General features: G+C 45.0%; 1 protein-coding gene across 1 annotated transcript in view; it reads right to left on the bottom strand.

Moving 5' to 3' along the window:
* Positions 1–22147, bottom strand: part of ryr1b (ryanodine receptor 1b (skeletal)) — a gene marked incomplete in the record, with an annotated part of 337334 nt that overhangs the window by 167769 nt on the left and 147418 nt on the right. The window contains 6 exon segments of the mRNA XM_055895181.1: positions 3373–3439; positions 7549–7660; positions 8653–8853; positions 10258–10827; positions 15538–15790; positions 15994–16185. Coding sequence (XP_055751156.1) covers positions 3373–3439; positions 7549–7660; positions 8653–8853; positions 10258–10827; positions 15538–15790; positions 15994–16185 — 1395 coding nt within the window.

Below are 22147 nucleotides of genomic sequence, written 5' to 3'. Positions count from 1 at the left end.
ATTATATTGTCAGTATGTTATAACACAATACAACGTTATATTGTCAGTATGTTATAACACAATACAACGTTATATTGTCAGTATGTTATAACACAATACAATGTTATATTGTCAGTATGTTATAACACAATACAATACCATATGTTACAACACAATATAACATTATATTGTCAGTATGTTATAACACAATACAATACCATATGTTACAACACAATATAACATTATATTGTCAGTATGTTATAACACAATACAACGTTATATTGTCAGTATGTTATAACACAATACAACGTTATATTGTCAGTATGTTATAACACAATACAACGTTATATTGTCAGTATGTTATAACACAATACAACGTTATATTGTCAGTATGTTATAACACAATACAACGTTATATTGTCAGTATGTTATAACACAATACAACGTTATATTGTCAGTATGTTATAACACAATACAACGTTATATTGTCAGTATGTTATAACACAATACAACGTTATATTGTCAGTATGTTATAACACAATACAACATTATATTGTCAGTATGTTATAACACAATACAATGTTATATTGTCAGTATGTTATAACACAATACAACGTTATATTGTCAGTATGTTATAACACAATACAATGTTATATTGTCAGTATGTTATAACACAATACAACATTATATTGTCAGTATGTTATAACACAATACAATGTTATATTGTCAGTATGTTATAACACAATACAACGTTATATTGTCAGTATGTTATAACACAATACAATGTTATATTGTCAGTATGTTATAACACAATACAACATTATATTGTCAGTATGTTATAACACAATACAACATTATATTGTCAGTATGTTATAACACAATACAACGTTATATTGTCAGTATGTTATAACACAATACAACGTTATATTGTCAGTATGTTATAACACAATACAATGTTATATTGTCAGTATGTTATAACACAATACAACGTTATATTGTCAGTATGTTATAACACAATACAACGTTATATTGTCAGTATGTTATAACACAATACAACGTTATATTGTCAGTATGTTATAACACAATACAATGTTATATTGTCAGTATGTTATAACACAATACAACGTTATATTGTCAGTATGTTATAACACAATACAACGTTATATTGTCAGTATGTTATAACACAATACAACGTTATATTGTCAGTATGTTATAACACAATACAACGTTATATTGTCAGTATGTTATAACACAATACAACGTTATATTGTCAGTATGTTATAACACAATACAATGTTATATTGTCAGTATGTTATAACACAATACAACGTTATATTGTCAGTATGTTATAACACAATACAACGTTATATTGTCAGTATGTTATAACACAATACAATGTTATATTGTCAGTATGTTATAACACAATACAACGTTATATTGTCAGTATGTTATAACACAATACAACGTTATATTGTCAGTATGTTATAACACAATACAACGTTATATTGTCAGTATGTTATAACACAATACAACGTTATATTGTCAGTATGTTATAACACAATACAACGTTATATTGTCAGTATGTTATAACACAATACAATGTTATATTGTCAGTATGTTATAACACAATACAACGTTATATTGTCAGTATGTTATAACAATACAACGTTATATTGTCAGTATGTTATAACACAATACAACGTTATATTGTCAGTATGTTATAACACAATACAACGTTATATTGTCAGTATGTTATAACACAATACAACGTTATATTGTCAGTATGTTATAACACAATACAATGTTATATTGTCAGTATGTTATAACACAATACAACGTTATATTGTCAGTATGTTATAACACAATACAACGTTATATTGTCAGTATGTTATAACACAATACAACGTTATATTGTCAGTATGTTATAACACAATACAATGTTATATTGTCAGTATGTTATAACACAATACAATGTTATATTGTCCATATGTTATAACACAATACAATGTTATATTGTCAGTATGTTATAACACAATACAATGTTATATTGTCAGTATGTTATAACACAATACAATGTTATATTGTCCATATGTTATAACACAATACAACGTTATATTGTCAGTATGTTATAACACAATACAATGTTATATTGTCAGTATGTTATAACACAATACAACGTTATATTGTCAGTATGTTATAACACAATACAATGTTATATTGTCAGTATGTTATAACACAATACAATGTTATATTGTCCATATGTTATAACACAATACAACGTTATATTGTCAGTATGTTATAACACAATACAATGTTATATTGTCAGTATGTTATAACACAATACAACGTTATATTGTCAGTATGTTATAACACAATACAATGTTATATTGTCAGTATGTTATAACACAATACAATGTTATATTGTCCATATGTTATAACACAATACAACGTTATATTGTCAGTATGTTATAACACAATACAATGTTATATTGTCAGTATGTTATAACACAATACAACGTTATATTGTCCATATGTTATAACACAATACAATGTTATATTGTCAGTATGTTATAACACAATACAATGTTATATTGTCAGTATGTTATAACACAATACAATGTTATATTGTCCATATGTTATAACACAATACAATGTTATATTGTCCATATGTTATAACACAATACAATGTTATATTGTCAGTATGTTATAACACAATACAATGTTATATTGTCCATATGTTATAACACAATACAATGTTATATTGTCCATATGTTATAACACAATACAATGTTATATTGTCAGTATGTTATAACACAATACAATGTTATATTGTCAGTATGTTATAACACAATACAATGTTATATTGTCAGTATGTTATAACACAATACAATGTTATATTGTCCATATGTTATAACACAATACAATGTTATATTGTCCATATGTTATAACACAATACAATGTTATATTGTCAGTATGTTATAACACAATACAATGTTATATTGTCCATATGTTATAACACAATACAATGTTATATTGTCCATATGTTATAACACAATACAATGTTATATTGTCAGTATGTTATAACACAATACAACATTATATTGTCAGTATGTTATAACACAATACAATGTTATATTGTCCATATGTTGCAGCAAACAACATAAATGTGTATTCTGCTCTCTTCAGTTGTCAACCCCCAGATAGCACACATCTCTCACACACACACACACACACACACACACACACACACACACACACACACACACACACACACACACACACACACACACACACACACACACACACACACACACTTGTGAAGAGGACAGAAGAGTGCTGGGATTCGAACCGGCAAACTTTCGGCTAAAGGTCCAGCTCCTTAGAGTTACGTACCGGCCAAGGCGCCCTCTCAGAGAGGTGTCCACCTCCTCCTCCTCCTCTTCCGCCTCGATGTGCACGCCTGGAGGAGAGGATACATAGTAAGCATAGTTAGCTCTGTGTGTGTGTGGGTCAGGGTTAGGGGTCAGGGGTCAGAAGGTTGTTATGATGTGCTGTAGGGTCAGGGTTAGGGGTCGGGAAGGTTTTTATACTGTGCTGTAGGGTCAGGGTTAGGGGTCAGGAGGTTGTTATGATGTGCTGTAGGGTCAGGGTTAGGGGTCGGAAGGTTATTATGATGTGCTGTAGGGTCAGGGTTAGGGGTCAGAAGGTTGTTATGATGTGCTGTAGGGTCAGGGTTAGGGGTCGGGAAGGTTTTTATGATGTGCTGTAGGGTCAGGGTTAGGGGTCAGGAGGTTGTTATGATGTGCTGTAGGGTCAGGGTTAGGGGTCGGAAGGTGATTATGATGTGCTGTAGGGTCAGGGTTAGGGGTCAGGAGTTGGAAGGTTATTATGATGTGCTGTAGGGTCAGGGTTAGGGGTCAGGGGTCAGGGGTTAGAAGGTTATTATGATGTGCTGTAGGGTCAGGGTTAGGGGTCAGGAGTCAGAAGGTTATTATGATGTGCTGTAGGGTCAGGGTTAGGGGTCGGAAGGTTATTATGATGTGCTGTAGGGTCAGGGTTAGGGGTCAGAAGGTTATTATGATGTGATGTGGGTCAGGGTTAGGGGTCAGGAGTCAGAAGGTTATTATGATGTGCTGTAGGGTCAGGGTTAGGGGTCAGGAGTCAGAAGGTTATTATGATGTGCTGTAGGGTCAGGGTTAGGGGTCAGGAGTCAGAAGGTTATTATGATGTGCTGTGGGTCAGGGTTAGGGGTTAGGGGTCAGAAGGTTGTTATGATGTGCTGTAGGGTCAGGGTTAGGGGTCGGAAGGTTATTATGATGTGCTGTAGGGTCAGGGTTAGGGGTCAGGGTTAGGGGTTAGAAGGTTGTTATGATGTGCTGTAGGGTCAGGGTTAGGGGTCAGGAGGTTATTATGATGTGCTGTGGGGTCAGGGTTAGGGGTCAGGAGGTTGTTATGATGTGCTGTGGGGTCAGGGTCAGGGTTAGGGGTCAGGAGGTTGTTATGATGTGCTGTAGGGTCAGGGTTAGGGGTTAGGGGTCAGAAGGTTGTTATGATGTGCTGTAGGGTCAGGGTCAGGGGTCAGAAGGTTGTTATGATGTGCTGTAGGGTCAGGGTCAGGGTCAGGGGTCAGAAGGTTGTTATGATGTGCTGTAGGGTCAGGGTTAGGGGTCAGGAGGTTATTATGATGTGCCGTGGGTCAGGGTTAGGGGTCAGGGGTCAGAAGGTTGTTATGATGTGCTGTAGGGTCAGGGTTAGGGGTCAGGGGTCAGAAGGTTGTTATGATGTGCTGTGGGTCTGGGTTAGGGGTCAGGGGTCAGAAGGTTGTTATGATGTGCTGTGGGTCAGGGTTAGGGGTCAGGGTTAGGGGTTAGAAGGTTGTTATGATGTGCTGTAGGGTCAGGGTTAGGGGTCAGGGGTCAGAAGGTTGTTATGATGTGCTGTAGGGTCAGGGTTAGGGGTCAGGGGTCAGAAGGATGTTATGATGTGCTGTGGGGTCAGGGTTAGGGGTCAGGGGTCAGGAGGTTGTTATGATGTGCTGTGGGGTCAGGGTTAGGGGTCAGGGGTCAGGAGGTTGTTATGATGTGCTGTGGGGTCAGGGATAGGGGTCAGAAGGTTATTATGATGTGCTGTAGGGTCAGGGTTAGGGGTCAGGGGTCAGAAGGTTGTTATGATGTGCTGTGGGTCAGGGTTAGGGGTCAGGGGTCAGAAGGTTATTATGATGTGCTGTAGGGTCAGGGTTAGGGGTCAGGGGTCGGAAGGTTGTTATGATGTGCTGTAGGGTCAGGGTTAGGGGTCAGGGGTCAGAAGGTTATTATGATGTGCTGTGGGTCAGGGTCAGGGGTCAGAAAGTTATTATGATGTGCTGTAGGGTCAGGGTTAGGGGTCAGAAGGTTATTATGATGTGATGTGGGTCAGGGTTAGGGGTCAGAAGGTTATTATGATGTGATGTGGGTCAGGGTTAGGGGTCAGGGGTCGGAAGGTTGTTATGATGTGCTGTAGGGTCAGGGTTAGGGGTCAGAAGGTTATTATGATGTGATGTGGGTCAGGGTTAGGGGTCAGAAGGTTATTATGATGTGATGTGGGTCAGGGTTAGGGGTCAGGGGTCGGAAGGTTGTTATGATGTGCTGTAGGGTTAGGGTTAGGGGTCAGGGGTCAGAAGGATGTTATGATGTGCTGTGGGGTCAGGGTTAGGGGTCAGGGGTCAGAAGGATGTTATGATGTGCTGTGGGTCAGGGTTAGGGGTCAGGGGTCAGAAGGATGTTATGATGTGCTGTAGGGTCAGGGTTAGGGGTCAGGAGGTTATTATGATGTGCTGTAGGGTCAGGGTTAGGGGTCAGGGGTCAGAAGGTTGTTATGATGTGCTGTAGGGTCAGGGTTAGGGGTCAGAAGGTTGATATGATGTGCTGTGGGTCAGGGTTAGGGGTCAGAAGGTTGATATGATGTGCTGTAGGGTCAGGGTTAGGGGTCAGAAGGTTGATATGATGTGCTGTGGGTCAGGGTCAGGGGTCAGAAGGTTGTTATGATGTGCTGTGGGGTCAGGGTTAGGGGTTAGGGGTCAGAAGGTTATTATGATGTGCTGTGGGTCAGGGTTAGGGGTCAGGGGCCAGGGGTCAGAAGGTTGTTATGATGTGCTGTAGGGTCAGGGTTAGGGGTTAGGGGTCAGAAGGTTGTTATGATGTGCTGTAGGGTCAGGGTTAGGGGTTAGGGGTCAGAAGGTTATTATGATGTGCTGTGGGTCAGGGTTAGGGGTCAGGGGCCAGGGGTCAGAAGGTTGTTATGATGTGCTGTGGGTCAGGGTTAGGGGTCAGGGGTTAGGGGTCAGAAGGTTGTTATGATGTGCTGTAGGGTCAGGGTTAGGGGTCAGGGGTCAGGAGGTTGTTATGATGTGCTGTGGGGTCAGGGTTAGGGGTCAGAAGGTTATTATGATGTGATGTGGGTCAGGGTTAGGGGTTAGGGGTCAGAAGGTTGTTATGATGTGCTGTGGGTCAGGGTTAGGGGTCAGGGGTTAGGGGTCAGAAGGTTGTTATGATGTGCTGTAGGGTCAGGGTTAGGGGTCAGGGTTAGGGGTCAGGGGTCGGAAGGTTGTTATGATGTGCTGTAGGGTCAGGGTTAGGGGTCAGGGTTAGGGGTCAGGAGGTTGTTATGATGTGCTGTGGGGTCAGGGTTAGGGGTCAGGGTTAGGGGTCAGGGGTCGGAATGTTGTTATGATGTGCTGTAGGGTCAGGGTTAGGGGTCAGGTGTCAGACGGTTGTTATGATGTGCTGTAGGGTTAGGGTTAGGGGTCAGGGTTAGGGGTCAGGAGTTGGAAGGTTGTTATGATGTGCCGTAGGGTTAGGGTTAGGGGTCAGGGGTCAGACGGTTGTTATGATGTGCTGTAGGGTTAGGGTTAGGGGTCAGGGGTCAGACGGTTGTTATGATGTGCTGTAAGGTTAGGGTTAGGGGTCAGGGGTCAGACGGTTGTTATGATGTGCTGTAGGGTTAGGGGTCAGGGTTAGGGGTCAGGAGGTTGTTATGATGTGCTGTAGGGTTAGGGGTCAGGGTTAGGGGTCAGGGTTAGGGGTCAGGAGGTTGTTATGATGTGCTGTAGGGTCAGGGTTAGGGGTTAGGGTTAGGGGTCAGGAGGTTGTTATGATGTGCTGTAGGGTTAGGGGTCAGAAGGTTGTTATGATGTGCTGTAGGCTCAGGGTTAGGGGTCAGGGGTCAGGAGGTTGTTATGATGTGCTGTAGGGTCAGGGTCAGGGGTCAGGTGTCAGACGGTTGTTATGATGTGCTGTAGGGTTAGGGTTAGGGGTCAGGGTTAGGGGTCAGGAGTTGGAAGGTTGTTATGATGTGCTGTAGGGTCAGGGTTAGGGGTTAGGGGTCAGGAGGTTATTATGATGTGCTGTGGGTCAGGGTTAGGGGTCAGGGGTCAGAAGGTTGTTATGATGTGCTGTAGGGTCAGGGTTAGGGGTCAGGGGTCAGGAGGTTGTTATGATGTGCTGTAGGGTCAGGGTTAGGGGTCAGGGGTCGGAAGGTTGTTATGATGTGCTGTAGGGTCAGGGTTAGGGGTCAGGGGTTAGGGTTACTGACCACAATGTATAAGGATGTCAGTGTGGAAGTCGGTCAGTGTGTCTCTGGTCTCCTCCGGTACTGGACACTCCTCCTCCTCCGGACCATGCTTAAAGTTGGTCAGCAGGATCACCTGACAGGAAGGAACACACACAGTTACCTATCATCAGCATCAGATGGCACTACTCACGCTACAGAAACAGGAAATAGACTGGTGTCCTGTCCAGAGGGTGTACTGGTACATAAAGCTGCCTCAAGCTACAGAAACAGGAAATATACTGGTGTCCTGTCCAGAGGGTGTACTGGTACATCAAGCTGCCTCACGCTACATTCTGGCTTGGACAAGGCTAGTTGTACCTGGTCCTGCCCTAGGGACCGTTCTGGCTTAGACAAGGCTAGTTGTACCTGGTCCTGCCCTAGGGACCGTTCTGGCTTGGACAAGGCTAGTTGTACCTGGTCCTGCCCTATGGACCGTTCTGGCTTGGACAAGGCTAGTTGTACCTGATCCTGCCCTATGGACCGTTCTGGCTTGGACAAGGCTAGTTGTACCTGGTCCTGCCCTATGGACCGTTCTGGCTTGGACAAGGCTAGTTGTACCTGGTCCTGCCCTATGGACCGTTCTGGCTTGGACAAGGCTAGTTGTACCTGGTCCTGCCCTATGGACCGTTCTGGCTTGGACAAGGCTAGTTGTACCTGGTTCTTCCCTATGGACCGTTCTGGTTTGGACAAGGCTAGTTGTACCTGGACCTGCCCTATGGACCGTTCTGGCTTGGACAAGGCTAGTTGTACCTGATCCTGCCCTATGGACCGTTCTGGCTTGGACAAGGCTAGTTGTACCTGATCCTGCCCTATGGACCGCTCTGGCTTGGACAAGGCTAGTTGTACCTGATCCTGCCCTATGGACCGCTCTGGCTTGGACAAGGCTAGTTGTACCTGATCCTGCCCTATGGACCGCTCTGGCTTGGACAAGGCTAGTTGTACCTGATCCTGTCCTATGGACCGTTCTGGCTTGGACAAGGCTAGTTGTACCTGATCCTGCCCTATGGACCGCTCTGGCTTGGACAAGGCTAGTTGTACCTGATTCTGCCCTATGGACCGTTCTGGCTTGGACAAGGCTAGTTGTACCTGATCCTGAGGTGGGGAGCGGAACTCTCGTGTCTTGCGTGCGGTCTCGGCAGCGCTCATGGTGAAGGCCTGCATTAGCAGGTTATAGCGAACCCTCTGATTGGTCTGAATGGCGTTGACAAACTGATCTGAGTACGCCACGATAGCCTCCACCCTGTGCCTCAGTTCACAGTCACAGAAGTACTGCAGCAGCGTACACATCTGAGAGGGAGGTAAAGAAAGACGGGGGGAGAGATAAAAGAAGAGAGAGAGAGATCAGTTCACAAAACAACACTCATTTACATTACATTTAAGTCATTTAGCAGACGCTCTTATCCAGAGCGACTTACAAATTGGAAAGTTCATACATATTCACCCTGGTCCCCCCGTGGGAATTGAACCCTGGTCCCCCCGTGGGGAATGAACCCACAACCCTGGCGTTGCAAGCGCCATGCTCTACCAACTGAGCCACACGGGACCACAACTGGCCTTTATGAGTTTGCGTCCAGAGCAGCATGAAGTTGTGCGTACTTCGTTCATATAAACAATTGTCTTCTCTGTGATTTCCAGCATGTGAGAAACATTTCATACATCTTTTGTAGGTTTTGTTTGTATGCATGCCCTTTTTTTTAGTTATGTTGACAAATGAGGCAAAGTATTTGCGGTGGCGAATTTAGGCAACTAAGACAATTGTCTCACATCACCAGCGGGGGGAGCCTTGTGAACTTGGCATAATTTAGTTTAATAAAACGTCATATTTGTTATCTTGCCTTCTTCAACCCCTGCTTGAGGCCTTCCTCCTCTCGTGAGTAATCGCTGATGTTCCCCCTTTCTTGCCTTTCTATAAATTTGGCTCTAGCTTTTGAACGTTTGGGATTATTAGCTTTTACGACCCACGGCTGAAAGCTCGGACTCTCAGGAACACGTACCAGTACGTGTCTTCTACTTCCCTCTACAGCGCTTAAGCCGCGCAGGACATGTTTAAAGAGCCTGGGACAAAAGCAGATATTTTTTTCTACACATACAATTATTACCTGATGATCTTCTCTGATATTTTCCTGAACATTCCAATACATTTCTAATGTACATTTCTCACCTTTCCCATATCAAAGTCATTTAAAATAATGTCTTATTAGCCTTATGAACATAGAAACGTGGTTACAGTTTGTATGAAATGAAAGAAAAAAAATGTAGCGGTATTGGTCGATATTGCAAAGAAAATATCAGATATAGGTATTAGTCCAGAATTTACACATCGTTAATCCATAACTTGAATGTGTAAAAACAGATAAAAACATGAAGAAACTATTGCCCTTTTTCTGGGCTGCTAATTGCTTTTGACAAACAAAAATCTGTGAGGCCCTCTCTGTTGAATTTCAAAATCCTGATGTGTCCCTTGAGACAACATTATTGCCCATCCCTGTCCTATGTGGTGATGCAAAGACCTTCACTAGTGAAGAGCATTTCAAGTCTTTTCGGTTGGACTTTTACAAAAACCAGGCTCTGAACAACTCTTCGTTCAGTAGCCATGATTGTGTTAAATAGACATTGCAGGGGCCTCTGACTGAGGCCTCCAAATCACTAAGACCAGCCTTAGTACTCACATGGCTGTCAGAAGAGACTCACCTGCAGTTTGACAGACTCTGGCAGTTTCATCTGCAGTAGTCCCTCCTCCAAAGCCGCCTCTTCCTTCTCTAGCTCCAACTCTATCGCTGCTGCCTCCTCCTCTTCTGTCATCTCTTTTTTCTCCCCCTCTTCCTCTTTCTCCTTCTCTTCCTCCTCGTGTTCCTTCTCCCCCTCCTCCTCCTCCTCCTCCTCCCCCTCTTCTTTCTTTAGGTGTTTCAGTTCCTCATCCTCTTCTTCCTCCTCCCCTACTCCTTCATCATCTGCCTCCTCTTCCTCCTCCTCCTCTTCTTTCTCCTTCACTTCTTCACCCTCTTCCTTGGCGGTAGCATCCTCTGCCTTGTCTCCCTCCTCCACCTCCTCTTTCTTCCCAGCGAACACATTTGGGTCAATCATCTTGAGGATGTGTTTAACGTCTTCATCGTTGAAGATGCCCATGATGAGGAGAGTGCTGATGAGCTTCAGGATGGGGACGAAGTGGAACTCTACGCTGCCTCCTACTGGGTCTCTCATAGCCTGGCTACCATCTAGGACCGCCTCTGTCAACATGCTGATGGCTTTGGTCTTCAGTTCCTGAGGAAAGGGCAGGTGAGAAGAGGCATGGGTTACAAAGAACATTACTTAAAATGAGTTAATAACTAGCTGCTTTATCAACCCACCTAACCCTGTTTATTCCACTTGACTCTGAATTGTTAGGTGTATTGGACGGGGGCAAATAAACCCCCTTAAGTTGTTTGACGCGTGTTTTTTATTTATTTGTATTATTATTATTTTTTAAATAATTTTAGCCCTTTTTTTCCCCAATTTTCGTGGTATCCAATCGCTAGTAATTACTATCTTGTCTCATCGCTACAACTCCCGTACGGGCTCGGGAGAGACGAAGGTCGAAAGCCATGCGTCCTCCGAAGCACAACCCAACCTAGCCGCACTGCTTCTTAACACAGTGCGCCTCCAACCCGGAAGCCAGCCGCACCAATGTGTCGGAGGAAACACCGTGTACCTGGCCCCCTTGGTTAGCACGCCCTGTTCCCGGCCCGCCACAGGAGTCGCTGGAGCTCGATGAGACAACGATATCCCTACCGGCCAAACCCTCCCTAACCCGGACGACGCTAGGCCAATTGTGCGTCGCCCATGGACCCCCCGGTCGTGGCCGGGTGCGACAGAGCCTGAGCGTGAACCCAGAGACTCTGGTGGCGCAGCTAGCACTGCGATGCAGTGCCCTAGACCACTGCGCCACCCGGGAGGCCCGATGCGTGTTTTATTAAGTAGCTCCCCCGTGTGTTTACGCTAGAGACTTCCTGTTTCGAGGCATATGCTCCGTGAGACTGTACTGAGTTCACCGATAGCAGCAATGCGGCTAGACAGTGTTTTTTTCCAGACACGACTCGGATCCGGACAAGAAAATCGTCACGAAATCGTCTGTAAAACCCAAACTAACTAAACTCCACCATCGAAAGCTGAGACTCACGGACAAGAGGGTGTTGGTTGTTTAGTACTACGACAGTTGTCTGAAGTCGCTGATGCAGACATCCCAATTCTTCTCACAAAACTGACTGTCCAGACGGTTTAAAGCTACAAACTTATACGAACACATCATTGAAAGCTGAGGCACATTTAACACCAACTGGTTTTGCTCTACGATGCACACAAGTCATCTGAAAGTAGCTCCGTACAGGGCGGTAAAAATTACAACATGAATAGGGGGTAAAAAAATGCAGCGATTAAAGTGACCAAATACGGGTCTAATTATTATGGTAATTATGACAACTTCTGGAGGATGTCCTCCAACCTATCAGAGCTCTTGAATCTAGTACTGAAAGCATATGCTACAGCTAGCTAGTACTGCAGTGCATAAAATGTGAGGAGTAATTGACTCAAAGAGAGATAAAGACAATAGTTGAACATTTTTGAACAAATTAATTTCGTCCTAAATTAAGGAGAAGTAAGAGAGAGATAGAGAGAAAGCTAGCTATATTTGGTTGTATTTTGTAAAACTTTCAATTAGCTAGTTGAATGCAGCTAGCTAGTTTAGCCTACCCAAACACCCCGCTCAAACAAACAGGGATGATATGTTAGCTAGCTGGCTATAGCTATCCAACACTGGAACTCTTCCAAGTCAAGGTAAGCTTTTGGTTTTTATTAATTTATTGCCCCCGGGGCCTGCCGGTGTGACTGCTAAACTGCTTGCTGACTGTACACTGTACTGCATGATTGTAGCAGTTTACTAACACGTTAGTTCTAGTAGCTATGTTGACTATGACGTTAATATGGTGACAATGATGTAGGCTGTGTGTAGCGGTTAGCAGTTATGATATGAAGGTTTAGCTTGGAAAGTTTTTCTTGCCTGGTCACAGCGAGCTGATGTTTTGTGCACTGAAGACTACAAGCCAAGGGGAAAGGTGAGAGAAGGAGAGAAGGAGAATGCGTAGATAGTTGCGAGGAGGAATTATACAACGAGCAAAGGGATCATGGTGTTAGTATGTGCGGTAAAAGAGCGGTAAAAGCTGGGACAAACAGACCGGTAAAAGCCGGGGAAAACAGAGCGGTAATAGGGACAAACACAGCGGTAAAAGCCGGGACAAACAGAGCGGTAAAAGCTGGAACAAACAGAGCGGTAAAAGCTGGAACAAACAGAGCGGTAAAAGCCGGGACAAACAGAGCGGTAAAAGCTGGAACAAACAGAGCGGTAAAAGCTGGAACAAACAGAGCGGTAAAAGCTGGAACAAACAGAGCGGTAAAAGCCGGAACAAACAGCGCGGTAAAAGCTGGAACAAACAGCGCGGTAAAAGCTGGAACAAACAGAGCGGTAAAAGCTGGAACAAACAGAGCGGTAAAAGCTGGAACAAACAGAGCGGTAAAAGCTGGAACAAACAGAGCGGTAAAAGCCGGGACAAACAGCGCGGTAAAAGCTGGAACAAACAGAGCGGTAAAAGCTGGAACAAACAGAGCGGTAAAAGCTGGAACAAACAGAGCGGTGGAAGCTGGAACAAACAGAGCGGTAAAAGCTGGAACAAACAGAGCGGTAAAAGCTGGAACAAACAGAGCGGTAAAAGCTGGAACAAACAGAGCGGTAAAAGCTGGAACAAACAGCGCGGTAAAAGCCGGGACAAACAGAGCGGTAAAAGCTGGAACAAACAGAGCGGTAAAAGCTGGAACAAACAGCGCGGTAAAAGCCGGGACAAACAGAGCGGTAAAAGCTGGAACAAACAGAGCGGTAAAAGCCGGGACAAACAGCTTCTGGAGCATCTTTAAATATTTTTCCTTCTCTAGATTTGGTTGTAGCAATTACCGGTTGTAGCAATTACCGACTATGACCCCAATCCTGAAAGCTAGGACTCCCAGAAACACGTATGTTTCTTCTGTTTATGACACAAGCTGACTCGTTGGAAGGAAGAGTGATGAATCTGCACAGAATAACTGAGGGCAATGAATTGATTCTCCACAAAACAACCATACACAAAGAATGTTTGATGATCATCCCTGAACTTTCCCTGAACTTTTCAATACCTTTCCAATGCATTTCAATCACTCCAAAGCTTCCTCCAGAAGGAAATCTTTCATTACCTGATTTGACATATCTTGTGCTATTACTTTTATTGAGATAATGTCAATAGGTTCAGATTCAAAAGATTAATTATATTATTGTGAAATAGAGTCAAAGAACCCAATACAGCAGTATGTGGACACCCCTTCAAATTAGGGGGTTCGGTTATTTCAACCACACCCGTTGCTGACAGGTGTATAAATTCGATCACACAGCCATGCGATCTCCATAGACAAACATTGGCAATAGAATGGCCTTACGGAAGAGCGCAGTGAATTTCAATGTTTGTCAAATTTATGCCCTGTTGGAGCTGCCCCGGGTCAACTGTAAATGCTGTTATTGTGAAGTGGAAACGTCTAGGAGCAACAACGGCTAATCCACAAAGTAGTAGACTGCACAAGCTCACAGAACGAGACTGCTGAAGCGCGTAGTGCGTAAAATAGTCACTACCAAGCTGCCTCTGAAAGCAAAGTCAGCACAAGAACTGTTCAATGGGAGCTTCATGAAATGGGTTACCGTGGCCGAGCAGCCGCACACAAGCCTAAGATCACCATGTGCAATGCCAAGCGTCGGCTGGAGTGGTGTAAAGCTCGCCACCATTGGACTCTGGAGCAGTAGAAACACGTTCTCTGGAGTGATGATTCACACTTCACTATCTGGCAGTCCGATGGACGAATCTGGGATTGACGTATGCCAGGAAAACGCTACCTGCCCGAATGCATAGTGCCAACTGTAAAGTTTGGTGGAGGAGCAATGGTCTGGGGCTGTTTTTCATGGTCCGGGCCCCTTAGTTCGGGTGAAGAGAAATCTTAACTCTACAGCATACAATGACATTCTAGACGATTCTGTGCTTCCAGCTTTGTGGCAACAGTTTGGGGAAGGCCCTTTCCTGTTTCAGCATGACAATACCCCTGTGCACAAAGCGAGGTCCATACAGAAATGGTTTGTCAAGATCGGTGTAGAAGAACTTGACTGGCCTGCACAGAGCCTTGACCTCAACCCCATTGAACACCGTTGTGATGAATTGGAACGTCGACTGCGAGCCAGGCCTAATCACCCAACATCAGTGCCTGACCTCACTAATGCTCTTGTGGCTGAATGGAAGCAAGTCCCTGCAGCAATGTTCCCACTTCTAGTGGGAAGCCTTCCCAGAAGAGTGGAGGCTGTCATAGCAGCAATGTTCCAACATCTAGTGGAAAGCCTTCCCAGAAGAGTGGAGGCTGTCATAGCAGCAATGTTCCAACATCTAGTGGAAAGCCTTCCCAGAAGAGTGGAGGCTGTTACAGCAGCAAAGGGGGGACCAACTCCATATTAATGCCCATGATTTTCGACGAGCAGATGTCCACATATTTTTGGACATGTAGTGTAGCGTGATCGTCCAAGCTAATAGTAACTTAAATATCATGTATGAATCCATTTGACCCCCAAGTCCCCGCTCTCCGATGGGTTAGGAGACTCGCACAGTGATTTTGATTAACAAAAGTGGCTCCCTCAGAAATATTAGTGATTACCACTGGTTTAGACCCACAGTGGTTTACCACAGGGGTTTACCACTGGCTTAGACCTACAGTGGTTTAAACAAATGTCTGTACATACACCAGATTCAGACAAAAGAGCCCTTACCTTAATTTACCTTCATTTACCTTCATTTGTTGCATGTAACAAAGCCACACAAGAAGCTGACTCACTGTGCGGAATAGGAACAATACAGTGATTTGATTTGAATTTAAGTGAATTACCTGAAGAGGGAAGACAGGGCTGAGAGTGTACAGGTCGGGATCCGTCCCAACAAAGTTGATGGCTGAGAAGTGCAGCTTGGGTCTAAGACAGGTAGTTAACCCCACACCCGGTAGGTCAGAGGCCTTCTCAGCATCAGGGTACAGTGTGATGCTCAGCGTCTCGGCGGACATGGGCACAATGAACTCCCGGTTGGTGCCCAACCGTGCCCGCTTGGCTGACTCCAGGTGGATGGAGATCAACAGGTCGTAGAACCTGGACAGGGAGAGGTTAAAGGTAAAAGGTCATATTACCTGGAGACAGAGAGATTGACAATAAGAATTATTACATCGTAAATTAATTTTGTGCACAAGTATTTTTTAAATAGTGTCTTGTAAAGTAAGCCCAGTTGGGCTGGGCACCTAATGTGTAAGACACTGAGATAAAACAATCAATCAATCAACCAATTAAATCTGTACCCGCTGCGAAGGGGGCCGGGCAGGTAGGTGTTCTCCATGGCATAGAAGAGCTGTGATTCGTCAACGTGTGAGCAGAGGGCGTGTGCTACACGGTTGTTGCCCAGAGCGCAGACAGCACAGTACAGCATCAGAGTGTGGAAGTGAAACTTCAGTAGATCCAGACGCTCAGACAACTCCAGGATGTCAATACACCTACAGAGAGGCATTAGAACCTTTACACGGGGCAGGAGAGTGAAGTAGTACGTAGTATAGATAACAGAAACAAAAGGCCTGTAGCAAAAATACAACGTTTGACATACACTTTTCACATGCAAATTGTACTTTCCTGTAGTGCTCAAAGCATGCCATTCCAATGACAAACATTATTTTTTTCTTCCCAACTCGAAGCAATGAGCCCAATCATCCATGGCCCTGTTTATACCTGGTTCTAACATACATCGTTTTTCTTGATCTTCTCTACATTCTGATTGTTGACCACATTTTGTTGACAGGTGTAGACGATTAAAAGACGCATTGTGATGTGATCTTCACGACCACCTCCGGAGGCGGGGGGGGGGGGGGGGGGGGGGGGGGGGGGGGGGGGGTTAGTCAGGGACACATTGTTCCTGCATATCAATCTAGTGTAAACAGATCTGGATGGTCACATCTCTAAAACCATTGACATTTTTGGGGGGTACTTTTACCCCTTTGTCTCCCCAATTGCAAGATATCCAATTGGTAGTTATAGTCTTGTCCGATCGCTGTAACTCCTCTATCAACTCGGGAGAGACGAAGGTTGAGAGCCATGCGTCCTCCGAAACACGACCCTGCCAGGCCGCTGCTCGCCTAACCAGGAAAGCCAGCCGCACCAATGTATCGGAGGACACACCATCCAGATAGCGACCATAGTCAGCTTGCAGGTGCCCGGCCCACCACAAGGAGTCGCTAGAGCGCGATGGGACAAGGAAATCCTGACTGGCCAAACCCTCCACCTAACCCGTACGAAAATTGTGCGCTGTCTCATGGGTCTCCCCGTCACGGCCGGCTGTAACACAGCCTGGGATCGAACCCGGGTCTGTAGTGATGCCTCAAGCACAGCGATGCAGTGTCTTAGTCAGCTGCGCCACTCAGGAGGCAAATTCATACTATTTTGGAATAAAACCTGTCAAATAATCTGTATACAGGGAGGCACCAGGAAATGTGGTCACAAGACGGACACAGTGGACGGATACGTTTGGTGTATTGAGAAATCTATTATGTGTTAATCAGTTTAGACGTAAAACGGTTGCAAATAGCCATTGAGATTTGTGAGCAGGGGGTTGAGTTATTTGAATAAACAAATGACAATGGGGTTTCCGTTCTTGCGTTGAAGTGATTGGATTACGAGAGTTCCAATGTGTTGGAGAGTTCGCCTGAAGACACTGTAGAGAGTGGTCGACTGTAACGTGTTACGGTTTTAAATAATTGAATCTTAATTTAAACATTAAATAAATCTGTTCCGTTTATTATAAGTACGCTTCTGAGTATTCCGTAAAAGAACCCAGCATTCTTAGGATGCAACAACTGGCGACGAGGATAACGGAATCCTCAGACTCCTGATGACCAACCGAGTGAACGAGCTAGAAAGTTAGCTAGTAACTAAAGTTAGTAAATTAGCTGGTCAACTGGGAAGAAACGACGTGTGGGCTAATGACAGCTTTTGGTACATTTCAGTAGTGAGACCGGTTTGTGTTTCCAGGAGGATTAACGAGAGCTTCACCACATATGAGGAGCGATTATTTTTGCAGTTTTTGGAGGCCAACGAGATAGCTGACGACCGCAGAAGAGCGGTGTTTCTATCAGCCGTTGGTTCAAATACATTTACGCTGCTGAAAGATTTTGGTAGCGCCGAAGCAGCCGGGAGAGGCTAGCTCATTTCAGCTCTGAGAGACTTTTATGCTCCAAAACGGAACATGTATGTTTTTTTGGAATAGGAAACAGTTGTTCGGGAGAGACGTTAGCTGAGTATATAGCATCGCTAAAGGGACTGGCGGCTACATGTGAGTTTGGGGCTGAACTAGAGGAACAGCTGAGGGAACAGCTAGTTTATGGAGTTGCCAATAAGGAGCTGCGTGGCAAGATTAAATTTACATTACATTTTTTGTCATTTAGCAGACGCTCTTATCCAGAGCGACTTACAGTAGAGTGCATACATTTTATTACATTTCATTACATTTTACATACTGAGACAAGGATATCCCTACCGGCCAAACCCACCCTAACCCGGACGACGCTATGCCAATTGTGCATCGCCCCACGGACCTCCCGGTTGCGGCCGGCTGCGACAGAGCCTGGACGCGAACCCAGCCCGGCCTGGGCACGAACCCAGAGACTCTGGTGGCGCAGCTAGCACTGCGTGCCCTAGACCACTGCGCCACCCGGGAGGGGTTGTTAAGATGTTAAGCGTGGCATACTGGGAGAATTGAACACGGGCAAAAGTATTGGACATTGTCAACAACTTGGAGTGCACAGCCCGGAGTATGCAGAAATTCCAGCAGACATCGACATCAGTTGACCACAAAACGGGAGGGGCATCGACCTGGATCCGACAGGGAGAAACAGTGGATGTCAGACCAGAGGGGGGAGACGTCAAAGCCATGTTTCCGCTGTTTGGGGACAGGACATTCAGAGCAGACCTGCCGTTACAAGGAGTTACAATGCAGAGCGTGCCTGAAGACTAGACATCTTGAAAGAGCTTGCAAGGGGGAAAGTATCTGCGGGGAACAGCACATTTTCTAAGCAACGCTCTCAAAAAGTGCACTCTAATCTAGTAAAGGGGTTAACAGATCAAGTTGAGGAGGCAGAACTGCTATGGTCTGCAGGCTCCAGCACAGTCAGAAATCACCAGTCAGAAAAGGACTTGGAGGTAGATAATGGGGCTGCCATGTCTATTATCTCAGAGACAACAGCAGATTTAAAGAAGCATCAACTGCAACCATGTAATGTTGTTTTGAGAAGTTACTCAGCTCAGCCGATTCACTTATTGGGACAGCTGGAGGTTAAAGTGAAATGAAACCTCTACTAGCGTCAAAAGCGGAGAGTCCTACGCTAAAGGGGGGAGGAATTGGATTCAGCACCTCATATTATTGGATTCAGAACCTCATATTATTGGATTCAGCACCTCATATTATTGGATTCAGCACCTCATATTATTGGATTCAGCACCTCATATTATTGGATTCAGCACCTCATATTATTGGATTCAGCACCTCATATTATTGGATTCAGCACCTCATATTATTGGATTCAGCACCTCATATTATTGGATTCAGCACCTCATATTATTGGATTCAGCACTTCATATTATTGGATTCAGCACCTCATATTATTGGATTCAGCACCTCATATTATTGGATTCAGCACCTCATATTATTGGATTCAGCACCTCATATTATTGGATTCAGCACCTCATATTATTGGATTCAGCACCTCATATTATTGGATTCAGCACCTCATATTATTGGATTCAGCACTTCATATTATTGGATTCAGCACCTCATATTATTGGATTCAGCACCTCATATTATTGGATTCAGCACCTCATATTATTGGATTCAGCACCTCATATTATTGGATTCAGCACCTCATATTATTGGATTCAGCACCTCATATTATTGGATTCAGCACTTCATATTATTGGATTCAGCACCTCATATTATTGGATTCAGCACCTCATATTATTGGATTCAGCACCTCATATTATTGGATTCAGCACTTCATATTATTGGATTCAGCACCTCATATTAGATTGGTGAAGAGTGAACCATGTGTCAGACACAGTTGCGCAGCTGTGCGATAAATATGCTGAGGTGTTTAGTGGTGAACATTGGTGTGGTAAAGGGAGTTAAAGACTACGTTTTGTAAGGCTAGACCTGTAAGGCTAGACCTGTAAGGCTAGACCTGTATGGCTAGACCTGTAAGGCTAGACCTGTATGGCTAGACCTGTATGGCTAGACCTGTAAGGCTAGACCTGTATGGCTAGACCTGTAAGGCTAGACCTGTATGGCTAGACCTGTATGGCTAGACCTGTATGGCTAGACATGTATGGCTAGACTTGTATGGCTAGACCTGTAAGGCTAGACCTGTATGGCTAGACCTGTAAGGCTAGACCTGTAAGGCTAGACCTGTATGGCTAGACCTGTATGGCTAGACATGTATGGCTAGACCTGTATGGCTAGACCTGTATGGCTAGACCTGTGAGGCTAGACCTGTGAGGCTAGACCTGTGAGGCTAGACCTGTAAGGCTAGACCTGTAAGGCTAGACCTGTATGGCTAGACCTGTGAGGCTAGACCTGTGAGGCTAGACCTGTATGGCTAGACCTGTGAGGCTAGACCTGTGAGGCTAGACCTGTATGGCTAGACCTGTGAGGCTAGACCTGTATGGCTAGACCTGTGAGACTAGACCTGTGAGGCTAGACCTGTGAGGCTAGCCCTGTATGGCTATACCTGTAAGGCTAGACCTGTGAGGCTAGACCTGTATGGCTAGACCTGTAAGGCTAGACCTGTGAGGCTAGACCTGTGAGGCTAGACCTGTGAGGCTATACCTGTAAGGCTAGACCTGTGAGGCTAGACCTGTATGGCTAGACCTGTAAGGCTAGACCTGTGAGGCTAGACCTGTGAGGCTAGACCTGTGAGGCTAGACCTGTGAGGCTAGACCTGTGAGGCTAGACCTGTGAGGCTAGACCTGTAAGGCTAGACCTGTGAGGCTAGACCTGTATGGCTAGACCTGTGAGGCTAGACCTGTGAGGCTAGACCTGTATGGCTAGACCTGTGAGGCTAGACCTGTGAGGCTAGACCTGTGAGGCTAGACCTGTATGGCTAGACCTGTGAGGCTAGACCTGTGAGGCTAGACCTGTGAGGCTAGACCTGTGAGGCTAGACCTGTATGGCTAGACCTGTAAGGCTAGACCTGTATGGCTAGACCTGTATGGCTAGACCTGTAAGGCTAGACCTGTGAGGCTAGACCTGTGAGGCTAGACCTGTAAGGCTAGACCTGTGAGGCTAGACCTGTGAGGCTAGACCTGTATGGCTAGACCTGTATGGCTAGACATGTATGGCTAGACCTGTATGGCTAGACCTGTATGGCTAGACCTGTGAGGCTAGACCTGTATGGCTAGACCTGTGAGGCTAGACCTGTAAGGCTAGACCTGTGAGGCTAGACCTGTGAGGCTAAACCCGTGCCTTATGCACTCAGAGAGGCAGTAGACAAGCAGCTTACAGAGCTAGAAAAAACAAGGAGTGATCACACCCATAGAATACTGTGAACGAGCAGCACCAATAGTTTGCGTTCCAAAGACAAACAGGGGAGTCAGATGTGGACAAGTACGCCTTACCAAACACCCAGGACTCGTTTCCTACTTTAGCCTGAGGTAAAACAGTTCACAAAGTTAGACCTTACAACAGACCTACCAGCAAGTGGAGTTAGAACAAGAGGCAAAGCATTTCCTGACTATAGACACGTTGAAGGGTTTATACCAGATGAATAGACTGCCAGCTGTATTCCAACCTATTATGAACCAGGTCTCACAGGGTTTACTTGGGGCTGTGTTGCTTTCTAGATGGCGTTCTTATCACAGGGAAATCGACCGAGGACCACGTACAGAACGTAGAAGCAGTGTTAAAGAGGACGCAAGAACGTGGGTTTAAGAGTTAACAGGGACAAGTGTGCATCTTTTCAGTCTAGTGTCACTAACTTAGGTCATAGGATAGACGTACAGGGCCTACATCCAGGATAGACAGACAGGGGCTACATCCAGGATAGACAGACAGGGGCTACATCCAGGATAGACGTACAGGGCCTATATCCAGGATAGAGGAACAGGGGCTATATCCAGGATAGAGGAACAGGGGCTATATCCAGGATAGATGAACAGGGGCTATATCCAGGATAGAGGAACAGGGACTATATCCAGGATAGATGAACAGGGACTATATCCAGGATAGATGAACAGGGGCTATATCCAGGATAGATGAACAGGGGCTATATCCAGGATAGATGAACAGGGACTATATCCAGGATAGATGAACAGGGACTACATCCAGGATAGAGGAACAGGGGCTACATCCAGGATAGACAGACAGGGGCTACATCCAGGATAGACGAACAGGGGCTACATCCAGGATAGAGGAACAGGGGC

Source organism: Salvelinus fontinalis, chromosome 33 (assembly GCF_029448725.1).
Source record: "Salvelinus fontinalis isolate EN_2023a chromosome 33, ASM2944872v1, whole genome shotgun sequence".
NCBI lineage: Eukaryota > Metazoa > Chordata > Actinopteri > Salmoniformes > Salmonidae > Salvelinus > Salvelinus fontinalis.
The sequence above is the reverse complement of the archived record's forward strand: the minus strand, read 5'-3'. Positions and strand labels throughout refer to the sequence as shown.